The 26,578-nt window shown below is 39.4% G+C and overlaps 2 protein-coding genes across 3 annotated transcripts in view; one reads left to right on the top strand and one right to left on the bottom strand.

Annotated features, from left to right (window-relative positions):
- ROCK2 (Rho associated coiled-coil containing protein kinase 2) overlaps nucleotides 1-10,298 on the top strand; it is a 104,031-nt gene extending 93,733 nt beyond the window's left edge. Inside the window, exon 34 of the mRNA XM_015621456.3 lies at nucleotides 2-10,298. Within this exon, the coding sequence (XP_015476942.1) occupies nucleotides 2-5 (4 nt within the window). The 3' untranslated portion in view covers nucleotides 6-10,298. The remainder of the gene's footprint in view (nucleotide 1) is intronic.
- Nucleotides 8,967-18,594, bottom strand: SLC66A3 (solute carrier family 66 member 3). Of its 2 annotated transcripts, XM_015621457.3 has the most exons (7): nucleotides 18,429-18,594; nucleotides 16,270-16,352; nucleotides 15,755-15,824; nucleotides 15,023-15,080; nucleotides 13,740-13,860; nucleotides 12,492-12,533; nucleotides 8,967-10,592 (listed from the first exon to the last, which is right to left on the bottom strand). In XM_015621457.3, the coding sequence occupies exons 1-7, from the start codon at nucleotides 18,569-18,571 to the stop codon at nucleotides 10,504-10,506; spliced, it is 606 nt and encodes a 201-aa protein (XP_015476943.1). In that variant the 5' UTR covers nucleotides 18,572-18,594; the 3' UTR covers nucleotides 8,967-10,503. The 2 variants fall into 2 exon arrangements, with proteins under 2 accessions (XP_015476943.1, XP_015476944.1); XM_015621458.2 differs by lacking the exons at nucleotides 8,967-10,592; nucleotides 12,492-12,533 and adding an exon at nucleotides 12,714-13,312.
- Between the last annotated feature and the right edge of the window lie 7,984 nt (nucleotides 18,595-26,578).

The following is a 26,578-nucleotide window of genomic DNA, read 5'->3' as shown; positions in this document are numbered from 1 at the left end:
GCTAACTGCTTTCCGTGAATGCAGACACAGTCAAGGTGATAATTTTCTTCCCATTACAGCAAGACTGAAACATATCCCAAAATATATTAAAAATATATATTTTCCTGAGAGATTGTGCTATATATATCAGAGGTTTACATTTTTGCTGCAATATAAATTACTAATCTCTGAGGGTTTTCCTGTATTCTCCCGAGTGACTGATGAGTTGAGGAATGGTTGGTAAATAGTCAAAGGATATGTTAGGTAACCTTTTAAACTCTGTTCCACAAAAGCTTTCTTGGCAAGACACATACACTACATTTCATGAAAGGATCGAGAGGAATGAGTATTGAAATGGAAGAAACTGACTTTTCAGCTTTCGTAAAGATGCCACCAGCACGTCTGCAAGTGAACTGGAGGAAGATCCACCATAGTGATATAGACTGCATCTGTAAGAAGTGACCATTATACTGTGTATATATATTGTACTGTAATACTGCAAGAGGGTTTTAAAAATCTTTCCACTTTATTTTTTTATGCTTATTAATCAGATACCGTTACTTATTGCAGTTGCAACTATGCACTTGTATAAAGCCATAATGTTGAAGTTTATATCATTCATACACATCTATCAGAAGCTGCATGTCAGTGTTCAGCAGCTAGTATAGGTTTGAAGTATATACTAGTTTCAGCTATGTCATCAAGGGCAGTCCACTTTTACCTGTCTAATTGCCTTAATTTAAATTTTTTCCAAGTTTCTTTTTTTTGCCCATTCTTTCTATTTAAGGAAAGTTTACCAGCTCTTAGGATGCAGTTTTGCTTTGTGGCAGAAAAAATAGTGCACTATTTTTACACCTCGTAAGTATATCAGTGTCAACCTATTTTGAATGTATATTGACTGGTTCTAAGGGTGGAGAAGTGCTGGTTACAGGAACAATGTCTGAGAGCATGAGATTTACCAGACCATTTGCTTGTACATGTAACTGCTCATCCAGCCCTTTTTACAAACCTCAATACTAGTTATTGACTTATATTAACCCTCATTAAGTGCTATGAAACTTCATTTTGCCTTGTTTTTGCATACTCTCCTAGATGTGTTTTTGATTTTTTTTTTATTTTATTTCTGGAAAATAAAAGAATCTGTGACTATTTTTACATTTCACAACACAATATCCGAGGACTGTCACAAACTTTAAGAAAAGTAAAATATACTGTAGATGTATTTTAAAGTTTTAATCGGGTTCTCTAGCACATATCTGTAGGCATAGATAAATATTTCAGTAGTGTGTTTTGAGAACTGATAGCTGGGAAGAAAGGGCCTCAGAGGCACTTAATCTGACCTTTTTTTTAACTTGGAGTTGTACAAAAAATATAATTTATGTGGGCTCATTCATGATGTGTTCATAATTATCCCAGAAAATGCATGTTTTATACAACTACAGTATGTGATGTTAAACATATTGACAGTAAAAAATGTAGTCTCCTATTTGGTCTCTTTATATATATATATAAATATATATATATATTTAGAATATATATATATATAAAATATTGTGTGGGAGTGCAGTAATTTAAAATATGATCTAACACTTCAATGAAGGAGGACATTTCACTTTAAAATTTTGTTTGTTTGTTTTTGTTTTTTAAAGAGTGTTGAAATGTTTGGAAGGATAGGACCATGTTTTATTTAACACTATCATGAAAGGTGGACTTGGAAACACTGAAATACTGAAAATTAATAAATATATTTACATTTTGTAACCTCTGCTACAGTTCAGCTTAACAAAGCAAGAATGTATTCAGTCTTCTATTTATGCACTCACAAAGTAAAATGTTGTTTGTGAGTTCTTAAATTCAAACTAAAACTTTCATATCATTTCTCTTAGGTATTATAACCCAGAGCACAGCTACAGTGGTTTTTCCTTGCTTGTTTTGATTTACAGAAGTACGGTATATTTTTAGATAATGCAGATTTGCATAGAGTACAACATTAAAAATGTATACAGTAAAACTGTTTCCATTCACTGAATGCATAAATATTTTATATATATAAAAAAAAAATGTTACATTGCGGGAAGTTCTATCCTTTTCTGAATTGGAGAATATTATATATATATATATATATATATTTTTAAATAAACTATTTGAGTAAGGTAAAATAGTTCCTGAACTTGAGAAGCTGGTTTTAAATGGAAATATTTAAATAAAAAGATAACTACTGCAGCAGATATGGGAAAGGCAAGGGCTGCTCCAAAGGCAGCCCAGCAAAGCCTGTGTGCGGAGGAAGCGCAGACTCCAAGGGAGCCGTTTTGCAGCTCCTCCACTGCTGGGGCTGGATCCTTTGCACTTTCTCTCCCTGGCTTGCCCTCATTTTCTGTGAATCCACAGGGCCCTGCTAAGCCTGACATTTTAGGAAATGTACTATGTTAGAGTATTTGCTAGCCACAGTTGATAAATTCCGTGCTTGTACAAATGGTCATTAGCTGTACATACAGCAGGCTGTACTGAGATGGTGTCGTGGAGCAACACGGGCTGAGGGGGAGCACAGGGGGTCCTGTGCTCTGCCCTCTGCCTCAGAGCAGAGCAAACTTAGCACAGGTTCCTCAAGGCCAGTGGTCTGAGGTGCACAAACCTCACTTTATACCCAGGACACAAAAGGCAAAACTGCTGTTCTCTTCTTCTCCCTTATTCAGCTGTGAAATGCAAACACCTCTTTAATGCTAGTTCCTGGAGATTGTGTTGTTTCCTTATTGTCTAGTGGTGACATTTTAACATTTTTGAGAGAAGGGTATATTCATGAACTAAGGAGTATTTGTCTTGAAACTCACCAGTGTTTTAACACTTTTTGTACAGGCTTGTCCTAAGCAAACAGGACATTTTTATGGCCTGAACCACTTACCTATAGAAAATTCTCTTATTGCAAGTCCTTTTGTCTTACAAGACTAAACAAATAGCATAGCCAGCAGATTAATCTGGAAAAAACAGGGGACAAACTTGGAGCCAGAAGCTCAAGGCAACTTGCTCATTGGTTCCAAATCCAAGAGCTCACTTGAACAGGAAAGGCAGACCCCATTGGAATTACCTTGTCAGGTGCCAGACCTTTCTGCAGCTTTCTGCAGTGAGACATCCACTTCTGTCCTAGCTGTGTGCTGCAATTCCCGAGGGACCTCTTGTGGTCCCTGCCAAAGTGCAGCCCCTCCCAGCACTGCCAGCAATCCAGCACCACCTCTGCTTTTAACTAGAGGAAAGCTATGGTGGTTCTTGTGCTTCTGAGCACAGCTGATGCTGTAACCAAACACATGACATAGACTCACAGCATGATGTAGGACTTGGAAATATGCAAGAGGCTCAAGGATCTTATTAGTGACAGGGGCTAAATTTAAAAAAACACTGAAATTTCACTGCAAGTGTCTAAATCTCTTAGTGCCTCTTGAAAACACTGAACCTCCTAAATTTTGACAGTCATTCAGTGGCTCTCTGAAGGCATCAAGGCCAGGGAAGCTGCCATTGAAATTAAGTGCTTTTTCTCTTTAGTTTCTTTTTGGTTTCTAATGTCAAATGGTCATTAGGAATTTGAGCATTTCTGTTTGTAATCTTACAATGTATTAGTTTCCCATCTTCTAGCTTTGAGAAATTCATCCTTGGAAGAGGCCTATATGTTTTGGTCCCAAGTGCCTTTACCCATCCTGTGCTTGTGAGGTGATATTTGGGATGCTGCTGTGAAAAGGGAGAACTTACATGAAAGCAAACTTCTTATCTGCATTGCTCTTACAAACCCTTAATCACCTCCTTATTCTGTTTTTGAGGCAGAAGAACAAACTGTACAAGGTCCAGTTCAGTGGAGTATTTCAGTCTCTTCCACATTCCTGGATAGTTTGCTTTGACATTCATGTTAAAATAATGATTAATTTATTTTTTCATGTAATAGAATATATCAAGTTGGAAGGTACTTTTAAGGATCAAGTCCAACTGTCTGCTCCTCACAGAACTACCTAAAACTAAACCATATGACTAAAAGTGTCATCTAGACAGTCCTTAACCTCTGACAAGCTTGGTGCTTTTTTCAGTGCATTACAGTTTTTTTACAAATTATTATCTCTGCACATAATATACTTTACATTGAAAACATTATTTCTTATTTTTTAAAATTATCTTCTGAATCATTTAAGGTTCTATCAGAATCCCAAGGATCATAGGGTTTGCCTGCTGCTTTGAAGTACCCCTCATGAGGGTGGGGAGGAGTCTTCTTTTCAATCTCAATAAAGAATGTTGATGGAGTGGTTCTGAAACTACAATTTGTGTTCCATGTTGAAGTTGCTTAAAAAGTGGACAGGTGTATGTATATACTCAGACATTCTCATCTGAAAAATTAGACAAGTCTACTGAAATGTGTGTGGCAGAGAACACTCAAAATACAGCCAGCCCAGTTCTCCCCAGAAACTACTGCAATGAATGGAAAAGCTGTAACTGTAGAAACATAGCTCCACAAAGTGGGGATGTAGAGAAAATAATGATGCTAATTACCAGGTCTTATAAATGAAAATTTGTGTTCAGAATATTTGCCACTTTGTAGGCAGGAAGCAGTGTTTTATGAAGGTAAGAAAGCCACTCTTCTACTTGATATTGCAAAGGTGAAGCATTTGACTGCAGCTGCTTCTGCTCCAATAATCTTGTAGAAGCTGTAAGATTAAAGTGATCTTTCAAGATGAAAGTCATGATGAAAGGTCACAAAATTTCAGTTGTAAGTGTATGTAGTCCTGATCTCTTAAAAGAACTCTGGAAAGACACACCATCACCCTGAAAAGAAAGGGCAGAGTCCAGTAATGTCATGTCCCTGCAACCCTTAGTTGTTGGAGGAGCTGCACAGAAATGCTTTCACAGCCAAGACAACTGCATGGAATGCTTCAGTCCTACCACCCTATTTTAAGGTCTAGGCTTTCAGTGTTTGTTCAGAGATGTGAGCCTACTTCTATACATAGTCTTATATTGCCGCTGTGGGCCTCATGTCATGTAGTTCTGGGAATTTGGCATTGCTGTTTGGGGTGGTTTTTGCCCAGGATGCTCTTGCACCACTTAGTAAGCATGGCTATCCAGGGAGAAGTACACCAGGCTTGTGAGATCATGGCCAGTTCTCTTTTCCTTTGGATCACCAACAGTCCAACTGCTTGGACTTTGGCCACTGAATTGCCTTCAATATGTGTGACTTTTTATTAATAAGTGAACTGGTGGAAACTTTTTTTGGAGTTACCTGAAATACGAAATCCCATAATCTTTGTAAGACTGAAGGAGCTGGGTACCCCACCATATGAGCCATGTTTATATTAGCTCACCTTGCGCTGTCTCTGACCTCAATTGTTCCATTTCCCAGTGGGCTCTTGGAGCAGGTCTTGCAGCTGGGTGCAGGTCAGGCTGCAGCTTCAGGACTTGAATCTGCTTGCTGGATTCCATGGTCTCATGTGTCTGTGTGATTTTTCCAGCATATCACAATCCCTGTGTCCTGGGGACCACTGAGATTCAGTAGGACCTGTGTAGCCTTTAGTCCAGTCGGGAGCCATGGTGGGGAGGCTCCCCTACCTGCTCTGAGCTACAGCAAGGCAAGTTGTATTGCTGGAAGGTGGGCATTTGTGCTAACTTAAACTAGCAATGCTGAGAGAGGAAAATACCTTTGAGCTCAGAGAGTCCATGAGTTGTGCTGACAGTGCATTTCATGAAAAAATAAATTAAAATCTCACAAATCAGACTCTTGAAAGTCAGACTATTCTGTATACATAATCTGTATATAGTCAGCTGTTTGAAGGTGAAATAATTTCTCACCAGTAACTATTTAAAATATGCTTTACAGAAGCTCAGTTAGTGCTTCGTTAAAGAGTCATGATTTACATGACAGAGGCAACACTGAGGCATAGGATGTGTGTTCTTCCATTTATGATTTTCATATAGTATGAATCTTGGTACTGCTGGCCAAAGCCTTCACATTCCAAAGCAGAAATCTTGTACATTCCAGAGCAGGTGTGTGCACAAATAACTTGTAATTATCATAAAGTGGTAAATAGAATTGATTTTCAGCATGGAGCTATGTTACTACTCAGTTTGAATCAGAATCATCATTAGCCAATTTACCTTGTCACATTTTAGGCTGGTGCAGGTTCTGTCTTTTACATCATTTTCCAGAATATTTGACAGATAACACAAAGTGTCTGGCCTCTTAAAGCTCCCTCCATGTGAGTCAGTGGTACCACATAATGCACTGAAGTACCTATTTAGGCTTCTGACAATTTAAGACAGTGCTAAGATGAAATAAGGAAACAAAACAGGAACAAAATTGTGACAATTACTTAAACTGTCCTTCAGGTATCCCAAATTAAATTTCATCAAAACTATGATGTAAAAAGTCTCTTATTTTACCCCGGCCCAAAGATTGGATTTTTTTCCAAGACAGAGATGTTTGCCCCAAACTAATGCCAATGTAAAATGGAATAGCTGACACCTTTAAATTGAAAATGTCTGTATATCTGTCTTGCCATTAGGCAGGAAACACCTGAGGTCCATTGGGACTCAGGTCTGCGGTGCTGGCAAGGTCTTGCAATTGGATCCATCACAAGTGATGATCTATCAGATTCTTACAGTGATGATCACTGTAGCTCCCAGGCATTTGTTTGACTTCAACAGCTGTCATCATGGAGAACTCTGAAGTGTCCTAGAGAACACTGGCTCAAAATCAAGCAGTTAAATTCAGTACAAACCAAGAATTTTATAACATCCTATTTTAAGATTTTTTTCATCTTCTTCACCTTGAAAAAGTGAGACATCCTTGAACCATTATTAGTGATGAAGGTGACATTTGATGTTCTGCTTCATACATAAATATGAATTTCAAGTATGGAAGAATTTGGAAGAGAGTGAAAAAAACAGCCTGAAGAGAATTTGTAGGAAAGTCATTATTATTCATCATCAGGAAAAATGCATGACTGGGAAACTACCTCATTTCAGTTATCTCCACATCTGTGGAGCTTTTCATTTATAATAGTTCCTTGAGTGAACTCAGCTGTTACTTCCTTTTTTTTTTATTTTCCCCCTATTACATATGTGACTAAATGGATAATGATGGGTGGAGGAAGAGTAATTTTACCTCATTTAAAGAAGTGAGTGAAGGTATTCTATAAAACTGGGGCCATTCAGCTAATTCTGAATTACTTTCTCCAGGGTCAAACTGTACTAGAATCCAGCTCTAGATCTGCAGTGGCTGGGGGGTGTCGCTGCCTCCCCACCCCACTCCTTTCTCTCCTGTTGCAGTAGATCAGAGCAGAGCTAGCTCCCGGAGCACAGTGCACACTAAGGCTGACAGAGGCTCAGGAGTCAGGCAGGGACAGGGACTCCTGAGCAGTCCAAGCAATAGCATCCCTTGCTGGGTCGGAGCAGCACGAGGAAAGACATCTGAGTCCACTTTGCACAGAAAGCCCAGTGTTAGGGAGACTCATAGTGTGGGGAGAGGATGGTTTTGCATTTGTGATCAATGTTCTGTTCACTGAGGACAGTCCAGAAAAAATAAACTATACACATCTTCCAGTGTCCACATCTTCACTGTCCTGCAGCCTGCTGTCTGGACTCACATCCTCATTCTTTCAATAGTAAATCTCATGGTAAATGTTTTTTTCTCTCATATAGCTGTAGTGAGCTTCTAGCTTACCTGTTGCCAAATCCAGTCATAGTTCATCATATCCACTGCTGGAGGTGTACTTGGGGTTATTCAGTGGACTCTACTGGAATTCAGATCTTGTCTTTTCACAGACAAGGACACTCACAGTTTTTGAAAGCCCCAACAAGACCCACACTTTGTCAGCCAGACTGCATTACCTTGTAAGCATATTGTGAACTGGTACAACTAGACACCGAGTGTCCAATTCCACACTTGTACAGCATCTGTGAATGGAGTTGGATTACCTGCAGCCCTGTGGGTAAGAGCTGCTTACTTGCTTATACCTTCTGCCATAAATCCAAGATGCTTTCCCCTCTTGCTTTTGCCCCGCTGCTGCATTACACATCAAACAAGCTCCTTGTGTCCACCCTGATACTGGTGAATGATGAGTTTAACAAGGTTTATCCTGTCTATGTATTTGTCTAAAGCTGTTGCCTTTAATCCAGCCACTGAGAAGATTATTCTTTACCTCCTGAAAAACACAGGGTCTGCACTTTTGTGGGGCTTGCCTGGAACTTGAATGTGCCTCTGTTTATGAAAGTGAAAGAAGTAACTGAGAGGGGGGAAAAGTGTTTAAAATTATTTACTGCTACTTTATGATTTGTTCCATATCTCTTGCAGTTTGAATGAGAACTCATGGTCCAGCTTTCCAAGTCCACAAAATTACTTTACCTTAAGTTAATTAAGTACCCAGCTTTGTTTGTTTTCCTCAGTCTTTTTTTCCCACAGGTTTCTAAGGTGATTTATTCAAAATGCATTAAGTAACCTATTAGGAACTGTTCCTAAATGTATTTTCTGTATTTTATGATAAAAAAACAACTTGAGGTGCTGATTCTCAAACCAAAAATGGAGCAGCTTCATTTTGCTACAGCATCCCTCAGGAGAATGAAATACGTCAATAACAGAGAGGGTTTGGATTCCACACAAATCCTTCTCTATCAAGAAAAGGCTTTAATTAAAAAGCAGGTGTGTTTTTTTCATTTTAAGATGCTGGAGCTTGTTAGCATTTGGCAGGTCAATATTCAGCCTGATGCTTCAAGTGTTAAGGTGAAAGCTGCCCATTTATGACTTGTAATGAATATTTCATTTTCTCTTCATATATGGCGGCAATAAAAACTCAAATGCAATGAAAATTAACTGTAAGAATGACAGTATCAATCTTTGAAGAATAGCATTTATTAATATCACCTGAAAATGTAACATGACACTTGCCACCATTTAGATCACTTCAGATACTTTACACAGCTTTAATAAAATAAAAATGTTTACAATTAATCTTTCAACCAACACAGAAGGATTGATGTATTTTATTGGAGCAGTAAAAAAAAAGCTTATCTTTGACTTGCTCTCAATAATGTGGGATACATGAAAGCAATGCCCACAGACACGTCTCTTCCCAGCCCTTCCCACTAAAATTCAGAGTATGAAGCAGTTATTTTCTGATGGTGAAGGCCCTGCTCCAGCTGCTGCGTGCACACTGGAAGAAACATCTGCTTTTGCAGATCCCTTTGCTCCACAGCAGTCACACAATTTAGAATGTTCTGAAGAAAACCTGCCTCAAATGTAGTCAATGCAGTCTTCCCATATTTTTCAAGGGTGTTGGGATCAAGGGTGCCTTGGTTTTTTACATGGAATCAACACAATACTGTAAGAACTCTTTTGAAATGTATCTTTTAATTTTGGGGAATGTAATGAGAAATGAAGGCAAGCTGTATGAATACTAATGTAACTTTTGGTTGTGAAGGCAGTACTTCCAAAATCCCCTGTTGTCAAGAATATCCTTTCCCCCTTTTTACTCAAGTACAACAAATTGATTAGAATTTCTGAAGTAAAAGTTTAAGTGAAGTCTGTGTTCTTCAACACACTTAGCACTGACAGGCCAAAACCTCATGAACCACAGAGCAGTATCACCAAAACCTGACAAGATGGGCGATCAGTCTGCTGAGATGCATGAAGGTGCACGTCACTGTCAGTAAGGATGGTGTTTGGGAATTCTGCATATGGTTCCAGGAACTTCTGCTTGAACAGCATTTTTAACTGTTGGTTACAGTTTCATTAATTCCCATACATTCTAGTCCCTGCTGTTCCCAAAACAGTATGTTCAGTGAATGAGAGCTCACGTTGAAAAAGAATTCATGGTTGAGTTTTTGCTCTTAGCCGATATATACTGGGTATACTGAGGAAAGTGACTGTGGGTATCCTGTATCAGCTGTATAAATTGTACTATTTAAGTGTTGCATGTAAGTGCTACAATCCCAACTGGATTTGTGACTTAGTAAAAGACATTTAGAATCTTGTTCTGGATTGGGCCTTGACTCAGATTTTCTTCATCCTAAAATACAGACAGTTAATGTTGAACTAACTGAGTTGCTTGCAAGAAGAAGACAAACATCTGTTGTGGTTTTTCAGTCTTGCAGCAGAAGGACGAGTCAGTATGTTGGTGCAAAATTGATCATGTATAATTGAAGAAAATTGCTTATATGTAACCAGAAAGTACTGAAGTGAAACCAGAGTATATATACATCTAATTATGAAATACCTTGTAGTAAAAAGAATCCAGAGAAAATGTGGTATCAGTGAAACTTGTCTGAAATGACCAATAAAAATATGCTGCTTAAATTAAGTATCTTATCAGAATTATTTCTAAGAGAAAATAAGCATGAATGTACTACATTGTAAGTCTCTAAGTACTGTAAATACTTAGAAGTATGCTAAAGGGTAAATATTAGAGAAAGACAGCTTCCTCGGTCTTTGAGGAATTCTTAAATTCTTTAGGCTTAATTATATATTTTTTTCATGGTAATGATATATGTACTGATGAATGTCTTCTAACCAGTCTTTTTAGTCTTCCTGTAGTGCAGAATTGTAGCTGTGACCCAAATATTGAGAATGAGCATGATTATGAAACGGATGAGAACTAAAAGGGAAAGAAAATATTTTAAGCATAAATAAAAAAAATCAACTGCTGTTATAACATTGGTTTGTAAACTTTTGCTGGTTTACAGACAGGCTGGTTCACATTCTGAAACTGTTTCCAGCCAATTAGTTTCAATTACCATGTTCAGGAACCCACACGTTCTGAGCAGGAATCCAAGAGAAAAAGGCATTTAGTGTTTGGATCACTTTCAGAGATAGCTCAAAATTACACACTACAATACTTTTAATTCTTTTTTAACCAGGAGAATAGTACAAACATGAGAAGCCTTATATAAATCTATATGTACACCAAAAGTTAACTTCAGAGTCACAGCTCAGATGTCTTTTATAGTTACATGTGTTATTTATAATAAAGGAACTACTCTCTACTGCCATCTCTTAAGTTTAGACTTTGAGAAGATCGGAAAAACTTGTATCTGTCAGATTTTAGTGACAGAAAATCTAACTGCTGACAAAAAAATCAGTTTTTCAGTAGCTGGGTTAACTCAGCTTTAAAAACCGTAACAGCATAGTACCTCTACCTGTGAGAAGGTATTTAAAGTATAGGTATGTTTGATGTCCATTTGGTAGACAGAATATTCACAGAAACATACACAAAACTTTGTTTCAGAATGATGTGATATCTGACTGTTTCATACCAGTGGATGTGATGCATTCAGTGTTGCAACTTAACTGGACACATTTTCTATTGGAGAAGCACAGCATCAATGTTTGCTGCTGACCCTTCCATGTTCCAAAGTAGATGGTGCTGTATTTTAAACAGCAGCTTTACCCAGCACCAGCTTTGCTTTCTTGCTTTGATGTTTCATCTTTCCCCACAGGGAAGCTCTCCCTCCCCCTCAGTGTAAATGTGTAGCTGTGACTGACGTGGACTCAGTACCTGACCTTGACTAAATCCCTTCATGAGCATTTTGCCAAATCCTTGGTGATCCAGCTAACTGCACAGCCCCACAAACTCCTTACTTTGGCAAAGAAAATGCAGCAAGCATGGGGGTGGAAATGTGGACCAAAAATGGGACTTCCTTTCCCAGTGAAAGACCCACTTGAAATGCTTGCAAAGCTACAGCTTTATTGGGCTGCAAAGGCTGCTTGAAAATTACAAAATCCATTCAAATGATGTTTCTGATGAAATAGTTTTGAACAAGAACAAGGAACCACCAGATGAAGTACAAAGGGATTGTTAATGTTCCTGCATCCACCAAGTCTTGATTTTGAACAATTTACTGAAAAATCTGTGACACTTGCTAGCTCTTGCAGTTTTCTCAGAATGGTAAGAAGCTGTTAAATAAATCTGCTTTATAATTTGCTGCAAATTATGTATTTTAAGTCAGTTTTTTGAGTTTCTTATCAGCCTACCATTTAATTTTCAGCCTGCCATAAACTTTCTGCATGTTGGACCTGCAACTGTTCACATACTAAGCTGAATTTTACTTTTCTAGAAGAATTTTTTTAATTCACAAATTAAAAATTTGTCAGTAAGAAAGTGAAATACTTATTACTTAAAATCTCATTCAATTACTACAGGTTTTTTTAGTTGTATTTTAGTATGGTTTTTTATTTATTAAAATAGCAATTATTTTTAATACATTACTATTCTATTTCAAGGATTAATTTTGTAGTGTAATTTTGCCTTTTTTAAAAAATCAAAACTCTTTTGGACCAGTTTCACCACATGACAAGTGTAAGCAGTTTTCTGGCTTTTTCTTTTCTTGATGTCTTTGTCTGATTTGTAATCCTGTGTGACTCCTGCCCTCACCATGCTAACCTATCATGTTCATGGTTTGTTCTTGTGAGACCTTCTAGGTGTTTTACAGAACAACTAAAAACTACTGTGGCAGCTGTTCCCTTGGAAAGACAGAGAATTCCACACTTCACTCACCTGCAAGATCATTTGTAGTCATTACAGTTGTAATAATTCTTGCTGTAAATTGAATGAATCCTGATTAGTGGAACACATAGGACACATTTATACTTATGAAAAAGGATGAAATTTTTCAACAGAAAATAATTTTTCAACATATTTTTTCAAAATATGTTAAAAATTTTTTTTCCAAAATTTTTTCAAAAAATATTCAAAAATATTTTTCAACAGAAAATAATCTTGTATGAAAATATATTCTGTACACATTCCTGCTTTCAGTGTGTCCATTCTTCACTATTTTAGCTTCAGAAATCAAGCTCTCAAAGCTGACTGACAATGTATTAAGGGTCTTTTTTAATGAGAATGTCACAGATATAATTAGAATTTTTATATCTGTCATGCTAGATTGGATGTGGTGCGTTTACTGCTTTTCTTTCTGTTCAGCCCCTCCTTCAGTAGCTGACTGAGCTACACCCACAGATGGGCTAGAATGACTTAACCATTGGGAATGTTCTCCTGTGTGCCTTCAGGCTTTGCAAATACAAGAAATACAGCTTCTGTTCCCACAAGGAATCTAAATGTTAATTATTTCACACTTGCAGCAGAGTAAAAGCATTCACAAAGTTTACTGTCATTGTTCACCAAACACATCACAACTTCTAATTACTGACTTTTTTCCATGTAGAAATAGATCTAGCATCACTGGATGGTGAGTTTCATAGTGAGAATATTTTAAGAATATTTTAAGTTTTGTGAAGATGAGAAAGGCACTTCTGACAAACAGCTGTAGAATGGTTCATGCAGACCACAGGAACTCCATAAATGACTGTTAATGAATTCTGTCAAGAAATGTAATTACAAGTAGCCATAGAGTTAAAAGTATTTAGCATTGTGTATTTATTTGTAGACAGCTTTTCAAAATTAGCATTATCTGACTGATACCAATCTGAAATTTTAGCACCTTTCATGCTGGATCACTATCAACTTTATTAAACTGTGTAATATAGAAAAAATTTCCTCATAAAGACAGCCTTTCAGTTATTTCAATTCAGGTTTCCTTGGCCACATTCACACTTTAAATCATTGGTTTTTATCACAGGTGTCAAAGCTAAAACTTGTTTTCAAGGGACTGTGTGGTAGGTATCTGAGTCTCAGGCATCAGCACTGAGGGAAACTAAGATCCTTACCTACTATGATTGAGTAAAGACCTATGAAAAGAGGCATTAGGAGAACTCAGTACTTCACACCAAGTTCTCTCTAGCTTACCTGAAGAAGTGTATACAGACATTCCCCAGGTCAGGGTGCTCACTTGTCCAGAATCTTTGGTCTGCCAGAGATGCTGCAGCTGAACCAGCTTACTAGCTGCACTGATGAACGTGCACACATTCTGAAAAGCAGGTGAAAAAGAGAGAGAACCTCTGCCTCTGCCATGGAATTATCTGAATAGAGGTAGCTTTTTCATTTAGAATAAAAAAACCTGACACTTTTCCAGTATTTGGCAACCCAAGCACTTTGGCTTTTAAGTAAGGAACACTGAAGCAAAATCTGGAAGTTGCCAGAAACAAGGGACTCCTTTCTGAGGTACTTCACAGCAAGAGGCTCAAAGACCACAGTTGCTACTGTTGTTGACAAATGCTTGAAAGAGGAAAATACAATAAGAAGCAAAGAAACAAAAAAAAAAGCTTTGCAATCTGTTCCATAAAGCTGTTTATGAAAGTCAGCTAAAATGAGACTGACACAGTCTAAACAGCAAGGTTGATTCAGACCATCTGTTACCATTATGTCTGGCAAACCAAACCATAAAGGAATGAGAAAACTGACAACAATGTGTGGAAAATTAGACCAGTTGGAGGGGAAAAATAGTAACAGGAATGCACTATTCACTCAGTCCCCCTTTTAAAGGGGATTTGCAAAGGCAGCAGGTAGACAGGATTCCACAGAGGCCTTTGTGCCATGCCTGGATTTCTGCTGCAAGTAAGGATGATCAGGGTAGGGCTTGGGAGCTTTTCTCCCCATTTGTAGCATCTTTTGCATTAGCAGTTCATCTCAACTACGTCTTTACTTTCTCCTTCCTGCTAAATAAAGACCATCTTTAACTTTTACAGGCATTATCAGATGGCTTTTTCCTTGCAAAATTGGTTGACTGAAGGGGAAAAAAATAAATACGTCACAATCCCTGTTTCAAATGATTTGATGCTCTATTCTCTTCCTCTTGTGTTAAAGGTTTATTGGTTGGGATTACAACATTAGGACTAAAGTGGCAGTAGAATTTCAACATTTTAAGTATTTGCTGGTTTTATTTAAGGCACCAAGTAACAACTTATCTCAGAACCTTTTTTTCCCCCCATAGAGTCCCTATTTTCAGTGCTGTTTTCCAGCTACTCACAGAAGAACCTGTATCTGCAAACTGGTTGGTTATTCTGGCAGCTAACCTAAACAACAAATTCTTCCAGGGACATAAATGTAGGAGAGAGTCCACTAATAAATACTTCCACAAAAAAAGACATTTCATATGAAGATCTAATTTCAGATAATCATGTAGCACTTACCATAGCCAGGTCTATTATCCACTTCTCCAGTGTTAGCATGTACCAGCCCCCCCAATATCTTATAGTATGTTAAGTGTCATAGCACTGAAAATTATAGGATACAAAATTCTCAAAACTGCTTGAAGAATAGGATTTTTTTAAACATCTGTAAATAATCTTATTGAAACTTTTAAACAGACTGTACAATCCAGATAAAACATATTAAGAACTAGTTGAAACACTAAGTGTTCCAATTTTTCACATTGTCTTTGGTCAAATAGTGTCTGGAGTTTTTCAAACTCTGCTCCAAAGCACAAGATTTGAGATTTAAACCCAAGTCCTATTTAGAAAAAAACCCAGACACTGCTGTCTTCATTGTAGTAAGTACAACCTGCATATGTAGGAATAAAAAAAAAACAACAAAAACCCCATATTATATATATATATATATATATATATATAATCTGTTGATTCTTCTCTGGACCCCTGTAGCAAAGATGTAAATTAAGGATTTTGTTTACTCTTTTTGAGTTGGGGGTCTTTTAGAGCAGAGCAAACATATAATGCTTACTCCCTGTAGAGGTTTTACTGTGAACCCAGAAGTCAGCAGGTGAATGTGGAATACATGTTGAGGGGTGCCTGAGAAGGATTTACAATAGTAGCACACAAGAAATGATGACACAGCTGCTATGCCAAGAGCTACCAAACAAGCCACACAAACCAAACCTCCAAACCTCCTATTTCAAAGGATACATGAGTGCATAGACCAAAGCACGTTTCGCATTTCCACTGAAGTGCATAATACAGTAAATGAGAATGACATCTGCAATAAACAAAAGATGGCCCATCACAGAAAGGACTGAAGGGGTCCAAACACAATCCTAGACAGTTCCACTGGGCATGAGATCTATGGAAACTCCTTTCTTACAGCTTTTGTCTCTCAAATGTAATTGATGACCAAAACACTGCGAGCTCCAAAACTAAGCTTTTCTTAGAGTCTGAAGTGTTTAATATGTTTCTCTCCCATGTGGAGGCACTGGACAAAAGGATGAGTTTACACTGTGACTCTGTGTAATAATTAGGTTTTTCTCCTCTACCTGACCATCTCTTTCAATGACATTTAAAAGAATTCAGTTTTTGATGAGATGTTAATTCCTTCTTCCCCCCAACTCCAGCATCACTGCAGTGGAGCACTGTACTTACATGCAGAGACCTGGAGTGCTAAATGAGCCCCATTTCATTTCCACAACATGGCTTAAAAAAATTACCTTGTGCAATGATGATGGGATACTCCAGGTATGTCTTCAGAGGGTAACCATAGTAGATCTGGTACCTCAGAAACACAATGTGGCTGAACAGAGAGATACAAAACAACATGACTGCACAAAAGGACATGAAAATGCCTTCACAACTTTTATACTGTTTTGGTCATGCCAAAAGGCTCCAGGTAAATGTAGCCCTTGCTGTCAATCTGATCAAACAAACACAGGCACACACACAGAGCAAGCCTGATCATTCTGTAATCTATTTCTGTTACTCTCGCTGCCCACACTTCTCATTGAGGTCTTCATATAAGGTATAATTTTATTAATTACAACTGATGAGAAAGAAAGGCTTCCAGACCTAGAAGATACCTTCTCTCTGCAAGAGCCCTGGCATCTCTAGGATAACTCTGATTTCTTTATTTATGTCTGTAGTTCAATCTATACATTAAGCAAGTTTTATAGGGGTTCAAAATGTCTTCCAAGCTGTCTAGACTATACTGTTATGAGACTGCTCAGTGTAGCTATACTGGTCAGACTAAGAGTCTAAGTTCACCAAACAACGGCAATTTTCCTTCCTGCCACAATACAGTACCTAAAAGGAACTGAACTTTTATAACGTATTCTGTACTTCCAACTTTCCTTCAAGTCCACAGGGTTGGATAGAAAATTCAAAGCTGTATAGAAAAGAGAAAGGACTCAAGGGCAGTTTTACCTAAGAAAAAAAATATGGTTGCTGGTGTAAAAAATGGCAGAAGGAACAGCCTGCCTTGTAAGAAATTGTCTTTTACACTATTCAGAATTTAAATATCCAAACTTCCTAGAGGGACTATTTGATAGAGAGTCAAATGAGACTCCTAGCCACCAGCACCATGTTTCTGTGTCACTCCTCTGCCTGATCACTCTATGTTGATTTCACAGAACCAGCCCAGCTTGTAGTGGTAGTCACACAGCTTCCTGCAAAGGAATTCAAAGTCTTTAAAGGTAGAAGGATAAAGAGTCTACAAAATATACAGTCACAATAAATGTTTCAAAGACAACCAGAACCTCTAGTTGTGTGGGTATCGTGGTTCTCACACAGGTGCTGAAGAGATATTTCCAGCTTCTCCATGCTCATCTCAAACATTACTTACAAAGCATTTTTAATGCACACCAACGCACACAAATGATTAAAATGCTGTCACTGCTTTTTGGCTGAGGCTGTGGGGTCAGTAATCTCTGCTGGAACTCCAATTTGCTTCATTTACTCTGAGGTGTATTAAGGATGAACAGCACAAAAACGGGCTCAGTGTTGTAGAGAGGCGGGCGGGGAGCAACCTGAGGGATTCTGCATGGAGAGATTTCTGTGAACCTGAGCTGTGGCCCTGCCGAGAGACACGGCACAGGCACCTTCAGAAACACCACGCCGTTTTTGTGAAGGGATTTTTCTGAATAAAACCCCCTTTCCTAGCTCGGCGCGGGGAGTTGAACATCCGGCTGATGTTTTGCCCACCTCCACGCCTCGGTTCGGACAACGCAGAGCTCCTCAAGGTATTTTCTCTCACTTGTACCCACACCGCATTTATTTATTTGTCGTTTCATACAATCCTCTTTAAGCAAAATTTAATAAGCCTAGACCATGTAAGCTCATTACAGGCTCACAAGTCTTTGGAGTTTGACACGGCTTTTAATTTTCTTAAGGAATTACTTAAGTCTTACTGATTCCGGTGAGGGAAGCCTGTCTGACGAGTACCGCTCCTGCCCCACAGGGCACACGGGCCACGGGCCACTGAATAACCTGAACAGAGGCACACACCCTCTGCAGCTGCTGTATGCCTGGGACATGCGCGCTCCGGGATGCTTTGGGCTAAGTTAAAAAAGCCGAGTTTCCCTTTAAATGACAGCGCGGAATCACTAAAACAGGAAGTTCCTTGCCGAAAGGCTCTGTGGGCTCAGGTGGCGGGGCTGGTCCTGAGCTCCGAAGGGGGTGGTGAGACACCGAGGGCGCGGGGTGTGCTCGCCGCCCCCCAGTCCGCCCCTCAGCGCACCCTCACGCCTGACCTGAGCCGTGGAGGAAGGAATTAATCCCTGGCTGCCGCAGCAGCCCCGGGCCCCGCACCCCCGGCTGAGGGGATCCGCGGCTCCAGCCGCTGCTCCCGGCGCTGCCCCGCGTGCCCCCGCCTTACCCGGCCAGCTCCATGAGGAGGCTGCTCAGGCTGAGTCCCGACGCCGAGCCGGCCCTCAGCACCGCCACCAGCTGCGGCAGCTTGATCACGGCACACACGGCCCACGTTGTCAAGTGCACCAGGTCCAGCAGCACCGACGCCATCCCTCTGCGGCGGCCCGGGACGGGGAGTCCGCGAGCGGCGGTTGGGGTGTGGTGGGACGATGGCGCCGGCTCGGCCGTCACGGAGCGCTCGGGGCGCCCGCACTGCCCGGGGCACGAGGTGGGGAGAGCCGGGCCCGGCGGAGCATCCTCCGTCACGTCGGGAGGGGCAGTGCCACGGTCACCCCCGAGCCGTGGTGCCCGACACAGCGGTGACTGAGGGGACACCCGCACCGGCCCCGGGCCGCTGGTTGAGGCCTCCCAACCTCTGACTCCCTCAGTGACCGGGCCGAGAACCGCTCCGCTCCAGGTTCAGAGTGTTGGCTCTGGAATGACTCCGTTACCATAAACAGCATCCCCAGATCAGGGATGAGGGGACGCTGTGCCGGCCGGGGGCCGTGTTCACCCCGGAGCAGTGCAGGTCAGCTCCGGCTTTGGAGCTGTAGGCTGGTGCTCGGTTTTCTGCCCCAAAGTGGAGTCCCGAGTGCTCCAGCGCCCGTGGTTTTCAGGTCACTCTCCCTGCATTGCTGTGCATCTAATTCTGCAGTAGGGATCGCACGGGTCTGACAGCAGCACGTAATGTTTACAAGAAAAATGTGCAGCAAAATTTAAAGTTGATAAATGCTGGACTTGTCAGATGATACCGAAATTGGCTTGAATAAACTTTCTAACACAATTTGAAGTATTAGAAAGCAGGCATTCTTTACTTGTGCAAGACACAGCAGATCTTTATTTATTCTGTGTCTGGAGTGGTACTTTAAAACAGAGTTTTTATTCATTATAACTATATGCATTCATTAAAATGTGTTTCTTATTTAATATGTAAATATAATTTTCCTGGAACTAATTTACATGCATTCACTGCTTACTGGAAGTTTATGGTTCTGGAGGTTTATTAAGATGGCTGTCTGGTGATTGTATTCACTGAATGCTTCAATATTAAAGGTGGCTTTTCCTTGAAGTTTGTGTATGTGCTGTTGTTTCTTGTTATATAAAATGTGCTAAAAACCCACTGTAGGCCTTTTTATCTGTTTCTTCACTGGTTCCAGCTGTGTTTATCATCCTGCATGCATACCTTTACATTCTTTTATCTTATATTCCAGTTAGTCTTTCAGCAACTTCAGGGGAGCTGAAAATTTTTATTCTTTAAGTTACTTGTCACAGGTTATTGGAGATGGAGCTTCTCCAGAACATATATCTACCTACCATACACAGTTATATACAAACAGGAAAACTTTTGTACTTCTCATCTTGTCAGAACTAAATAATGTTACCCAAGGAATACACGTGTACTGATTACACAGAATCTTGGCTCCTTTGTGCCTGCATATGGCCAAGACTGCTCAGACTGTCAAATCCACACCATGAATTCAGAGTTTTACCTAGAGCATAATTGCTTTAACACGAGGGGTTATTTGCAGGCATAGCATTTCTTCATTTTAATTTTTAATGGAAGTTGTATTTCACTACGATTAATAGTTCTTAAAATGGCTTGAAACAGGTGAATTGCATTAATTCCACATACCCTTTGGGGTATTTTAAAACAGTGTTACTAATTCTTAATTTGTAAATCATGTTGCCCTTTGGTAATTCAGTCATAACATGAAGCAGTTATGTAGAAGAAGTACATAAAATATCAAAACTCGGAAATAAATAGCCCTCAATACAAAATTCTGATGTAGAAACTGTGTTTCTGTTAATACAACTCAAAATAAGCTTTTCAAAGAGAATAAGTTAAAAGAAGAAAGGAAAATCTGGGTTTACCTTAAATAATAACTGTTCCAAGATTTTCTTAATAAACAGTTGTTGACTTTGTGGCAGCATTATGTGCTTGAAAAAAGTTGAGAAATCATTATTCAAGATTTGAAGTTATTTCAAGTTCAATTTCAAGTTATTTAAAATTAGGTCTGAGGTGTAGATGTGTCAGTCATTTCAGATAATCTGAGAATAACAGAGAAAGATCTAAGGTAGGAGTTGTATATCTGCACAACTGTGTGGATGCTGATCCAAGAAAACTATAAAATTGTCAGTAATGTGTACTGCCTTGTACCTTTCTAGAGTAATCAAGAAGCTGAACTAACTTCAAACTATTAAGCAGGTCCGTGATCCCATTTTATTCAACTGTTTTTACATTTAAGGAGACATTTAGTATTTAGCTTTGGTCAGCATTTTACCTTTTTAAAAATGTGTCCTGCTTTGCATTTCAAGCAGTCAGATAAACAGGATGATTTCCCATCCATCCCCTGCCCTGTTTCTCTGCATCTGTTCACTGCCCACGTGAACAGCAGCTTAGGGAAGGAACAGACATCACAGGGCTGGGCAGCCCCATCCAAGGTCATGAAAAAAGATTAATCTGTGAGCACTATGAATTCTTCCTAGTCTGTTTAAATTATTTAGTTCTACATCAAGTTTCAGTTTTGGCAAGTTGCAGCAGAATGCAAGACCCCTTCAAATTACAGTTCAGGAAATGAATTCAAAACATCTGAGTCTTCAGTACAGATTGCTAGTTCTACAGCAGATGGGCAGTGGTTTTACACTGCTGCACCTCAAATGGGAATGTTGATTCCTATTGAAAATAACAAAGAGAAGAAAAATAATCTTCCTATAGTAACCAAGGACAAAAAGCCAAAACATTTTTTTCCCCAAAATGATGTTGGATTATCACAGTTGAATTTTTGAACAGAATGATGCCTGAAATTTTGTGGGTTTGCAAGGAATGTGGAGAGTGCATTCTTGCTGGTTATTTCCACAACCTGCTGTGCCAACAGGGAGAAGTTCATTTTATAGATAATTGATGTTTTAAGCTCTAGGTTACAGTAAAGAAGATTGCACCAGTGAGGAACCTGTGTGGATGGTGACAATCCCTGAGAGACACGTGAAGGAAGCCTGGGGATGGACAGAGTTGCCAGGGACAACAGGTTGCAGGAGTCTCCGTTGTTTGCCCAAGGAAGGGAGTGTGAGCACAGTGTGTCAACCCATAGAGCTCAGGAGAGAAGCCAGAAGAATTAAACATACCTGCACAGCAGCAGGGCTGTGACCTCTTAGGGATCACAGGGACAGGATGGCACAGCACATTACGAGTGGGAGGGTTCAAGGTTTTTTTGGAAAAGCAGACAGGGAGATGAGTGGAAGTTGCCTGGAGTGTTGCCTGGGGCTATCCCCTGCTTGTTGGAGTAAGTACTGAGCCAGCTGAGAGCTGAAGGGTCAGAATTGGTGGGGACACTGGCATGGGGAACATTGTACAGGCACCTTTCCTAAATTGTCTGATCAGGAAGATAAAGCCCTAAATAACTACAAGGAGCTCACAATTGTAGGCACAGGAATGTATGCATATGTATGGAATACAAAATTGCTCTGCTATCTGGAGAAGGACCCAGTTGGGTAAAAGCAGTCCAAACAATTTTTGTGGGTCATCAAGAACATTCTTTTTTGACCCAGATGCTGGATTTGTTGCTCAAAAACAAAGAAAGAAGGAATCAAAAATAGGTAATGTGCAGTTAAAGGGCAGCCTTGGCATCAGTGACTCCAGGCACTTGGAATTCAGACTCCAGGAGAAGTAAGACAAATAGTTGAATAAAGATTCTGGGCTTCAAAAGAACAGAATTTTTCTTGTTTGGGGAATTGGTTTGTCAGGATGTCTCAGGAACATGCGACGGGGACGATGGAGATCAGGAGGGTGCATTGAAACTCGAGGAGAACATGCTCACAGAACAAAAACTGTCTCATCTGGTGAGCTGGAACTTGAGTAGGCAGAGCTTGGCTGATCCAGCAGTGCTTCTCTGAACTCAAACACTAATAAAAAGGGAGGGTTGGGAAAATGAGCTTCCCAGGTATGAGCTACCCACGTGTGAGGGAATGGAGTTGACCACTGGAGCAGTGGCCCAGAGAGGTTCTGGCATCTCCCATCTGTGGAGAATTCACAACTGAGCAGGACCAGGTCCTGAGTAACCCGGTGTAACATCAGCGTTGGCCTTGCTTTGGGCAGGGGCTTGGTCTAGAGGCCTCCAGAGGTCCCTTCTGGCCACATGACTGTGATTTGTACTTCAGCCCTTATGTAAGCTGCGTATTTGAGGCTCCATTCTGCCACCAGAGACATCAAGATTAAGACAAGGTAAAAATTATCAAGATTTTAAAACAAAATTGAAAAAGGATGGCTATGATTTTAGGTACTCTTTGCATTTGGTTGTCTTTGCTGAGCACTTGTAGTGCTCAAGGGCTGTGAGCTTTACTGTTGAGTAGCAGATCAATGCAGAGTTGTCACAAAAGCTCACCTTGAGGAGGAGGTTATCTCTGTGCTGAGGCTCCTCGATGGCACAGTGACACTGCTTCCACTCTGAATATCCTTACTAAATCTTACTAAAGAAGTCCAGTGGATCCCTGTGTGCTTCGTGTTTGAAATTAGGTTGTACATATGTGCATGACACGAATATAAAAGAAACAGTGGAGGTTGGGTATAGTTGGTTCTGTCTGCAGTGTGTTGTATATATTTGTGGCAACTGAAAACATGACTTTATATAAATAAGGTTTACTTGATGTTAGGCTGAACAGAAGCATAACAAATTGAATGAAAGTACTATAAACAAAATTCCAAACCCTCTTAACTCAGTGTTTGGTCTATGGAATGTTTTTTTGAGTTAACAGAAGGCCTTAAGGCCATTCTGGGTAATGACATTTATCTTAAATAATATTGCTATCTAAAAAGTAGAACTGAAAGAGCCTAGAATGCCAAACATGGATTTTAAAACCTATTCCAAAAGCCTAATAAAGTTATGATCTGGGAGGAGCAGAAGAGAAGGAAAATATACTAATTTGTGTCCCTTTTAGAAATTCTGTGTTGAGCTTGTAGCCCAGAGAGGAGGTTAAGCTGCAGCTTTTGCATCTGGAACTGGTGTTGTTCTAGATCCATACTTACATCTAACTTACCCAAAGAGGAGGCTCCAGCAAGAGTTAAGAGTGTGAGTACATAAGGGAAGCAGCTCTTGCTAAGGTCTGAAACTGCCAGGTGTGGGTTTCACTCTGGTTTTTATGGGGTTTTTTATGTATCTCCACAGTAACACACTGCTAAAGACGTGTTGGCATTCCATTAAGATTTGTGGTGGAGAGTTGATGTAAACATTGTGTTTTCAGTGTATTTGGCTTTAAAGATAACAGTGTATCTGCTAAATAAGCACTGTGATAGCTGCAGGTGGTTCTAGACGACATCTTTGGTTTGTTTCTTGTTCTCAGCAACACCTGCAGTTAACATAAGAGTTACTGCATGAATAAATTTGTTAATTCACAGATCATATAAAAAATGTCCAGTGATGGTATTTGGTTATCAGTAACTGGGGAAAGCTAACCCACAGTTTTAAGAGATCAGGTCATAGGGTGAACCCAAATGTCAGCATTTTTATATTTAGTGTGCCAGTATATTTGCACATTACCTCTTAATGCAATTTATCAATCATTATATGCCAGCTGAGACTTTCCTCTGGGTTAAAAGACTTAATAAAAATTTGCAGTGATTTTGCTCCATCAGCCTGGCATAAAGACTTTGTGTTGAGATGAGGCTGTAACCCCAGACAGCTGGAAATAACCTTTTTAAGTGCTGGCAGTTTTGTAGAAACATAGGTTCACAGAGCTTCTCAGAGAGGCTTTGGAAAGGTCACAAGCTGAAGTCAGTCTGTGGGATCTATGCCCTATGACAGAAGAGGGCTGTGGGCAGGCCTGTGCCAGCACCTCTTCAGCCTTCAGCAGAATTCCTGAGTTACTTGGAGACCCATCTGTGTTTCAAGGAATTCATTGACGCAAACATGAAGTTTTCTGAAGAAGGAAAACATATCTGACATGGATTCAGAGTAGCAAGTAGTTTTTAAGAGAGACATTCAGATTTAGGAAAGTTTTAGTGGTTTGTATCTGTGCAGGATTTAGGAAATGAAACTTGAAGCCCTGACAGATTATTTTTGGTTTCTAAAACAAACAAACCAAAAAATACTCCATTTTAGAAAACTGTTGTTTGATTTAAGAAGAACTTTAGTTCAGAAATTTATTTCTTTATAGAAGCTGAGCAGCGTGAATATGTATGCACATAAAACATACAAACAGATGATGCCCTGACTGACAGTATTGCCCATCTAATGTTCATACATAATCATCCTCGCCCTTCCCAGTTCCAGGAATCTTCCTGTTTATGCAGTAATTGTCACAGCATGATGAGACCTTCTTTGTAGGAAAACCTGTTTAGTTATTTTGTTTACTTTAGAGTAATCTAAAGCTCAAGAAACAGTTTTAAATAGAATTTCTAATAACTGGATTTACTGTTGTAAACAAAATTTTAAAGTTAAGGTGCCATCTGGGAACTATGTACAAAGAGTGTTCTAAAAGCACAAGAAATGCAGATTTATAAGAAGTTATCTATGTTATGGGTTTTTAAAAAATATATATTTCACAGTTTTTAAATTTGAATGAAACTCAAAATGAGAACATGCAAAATCTGGATGCACTGGAAACACCTGTTCACATTATTAATATTATAACTATACTCAAAAATATAGGCGAGAAAGCAGTATATAACTAAGGGAAGAACTAAATCAATATAGCTACCCACTTGTGCTCTTTAACTGAAAGAAATAAAGAAAATGAATTCTCTAAACATGGATAATCCCTTGTTTGAGTTCTGGCAACAAAAGGGAAAAAAGCTTATAAAACTGAAGCCCAAGTGATACACCATAAGAATGCTTTACAAGTAACTTACCACACAGTTTAATATTTACACAATCTCTTTGATAAATGGAATTTCCACTGATTATTTGCAGATTTCACTACTATTATAATCTCATCCAATCTTTCTAAGACACTCTGCTTATATAAATAAGGATTAGTTGGCAAAGTTAATTATTGTAAAAGAAAAATTATGGCTAAACTGGGGATGAAATAGAGTCTAGAGATTGTCTGTTTGCCACCTTCTACTTGCAGGTGCTGAGGCAGTTTTGTTTAGGACCCTGGATATTGCAAAAAGGTCTTTTTGGGAGGTTGCTGTACACAGTGGAGAGACCCGAACTAACCTTGGAAATATAATGCTGGAGAGCTAATTGCAACAGCATTAAATAATTTATGTGTAATTATTAGGGAAAGTGTAATAATGTAACAAAATCAGATGTCCAGATCTTCGCAATATTCCTGTGTCACACAGATTATCTGATCTATTCCAAATCGGAAACTTTGGTTCTCAAGACATTCCCCCTCAATCATTGAAATGTCAAAATGCTTAAGAGTTGCTGTTGATTTCAACAGGAAATAGGAACGAATTGGAAAGCTGGTCCTATCCAGTTGTTGTCCACTAGTATTTTAGAGTAATTTCAATTAGCTTGAGCTCAGAAAGTCAAGATATTAGCTTAACTGCACATCAAAAGAGGCAGCACAGTTGCAGGCTGGTGTGATCTCGCAACATGGCACAGACTTACATTTTGGAGTTGGACAAGTTTGGACTCTCTGACAATTAAGGCAAAAATTGTTGCATACTTTGGCTCCCTTTCAGGTATTCCTACAGACCTTCCAGTTGTGATCTGTTGGCCTGAAGTGACCCTACAAGGGAGTACACAGCAGAGGGGAGTGCAGGGCTTTGCCTGTGCTGTGCACACATCACCACTGCACGCCCCCACTTCAGGAACTGCCTGGTACCTCAGTGGCTGCTTTATCTGATTAAGGACACAGGACTACACATTTTCACTAAAGACTTCCTCAATTTTTTTGAAGAAAATTGTTTGACATGACATAATAAGTTCTTTGAGAAGTGTCCTTACATGGCTGTCAGGAGGTCTCTAAACAAGCCTCTCAGATGAGTGTGATTAAAAGAGACACATCTGGACTTCATGAAAAGTATCCTATATGAATAGTTAGAAGAATTAGAAATATATTTCAATAATAACAAAAGTGATTAATCTGTGTTTTAGAGGTGAAATCTATTTAAACCTAGTATAATTAAAATAGGAATTTTTAAAAAATTCTTTGTGAATGTGTTTGAAAAATCAT

The sequence above is a fragment of the Parus major genome, chromosome 3 (assembly GCF_001522545.3).
Source record: "Parus major isolate Abel chromosome 3, Parus_major1.1, whole genome shotgun sequence".
NCBI lineage: Eukaryota > Metazoa > Chordata > Aves > Passeriformes > Paridae > Parus > Parus major.
This window is presented reverse-complemented; position numbering and strand designations above follow the sequence as displayed.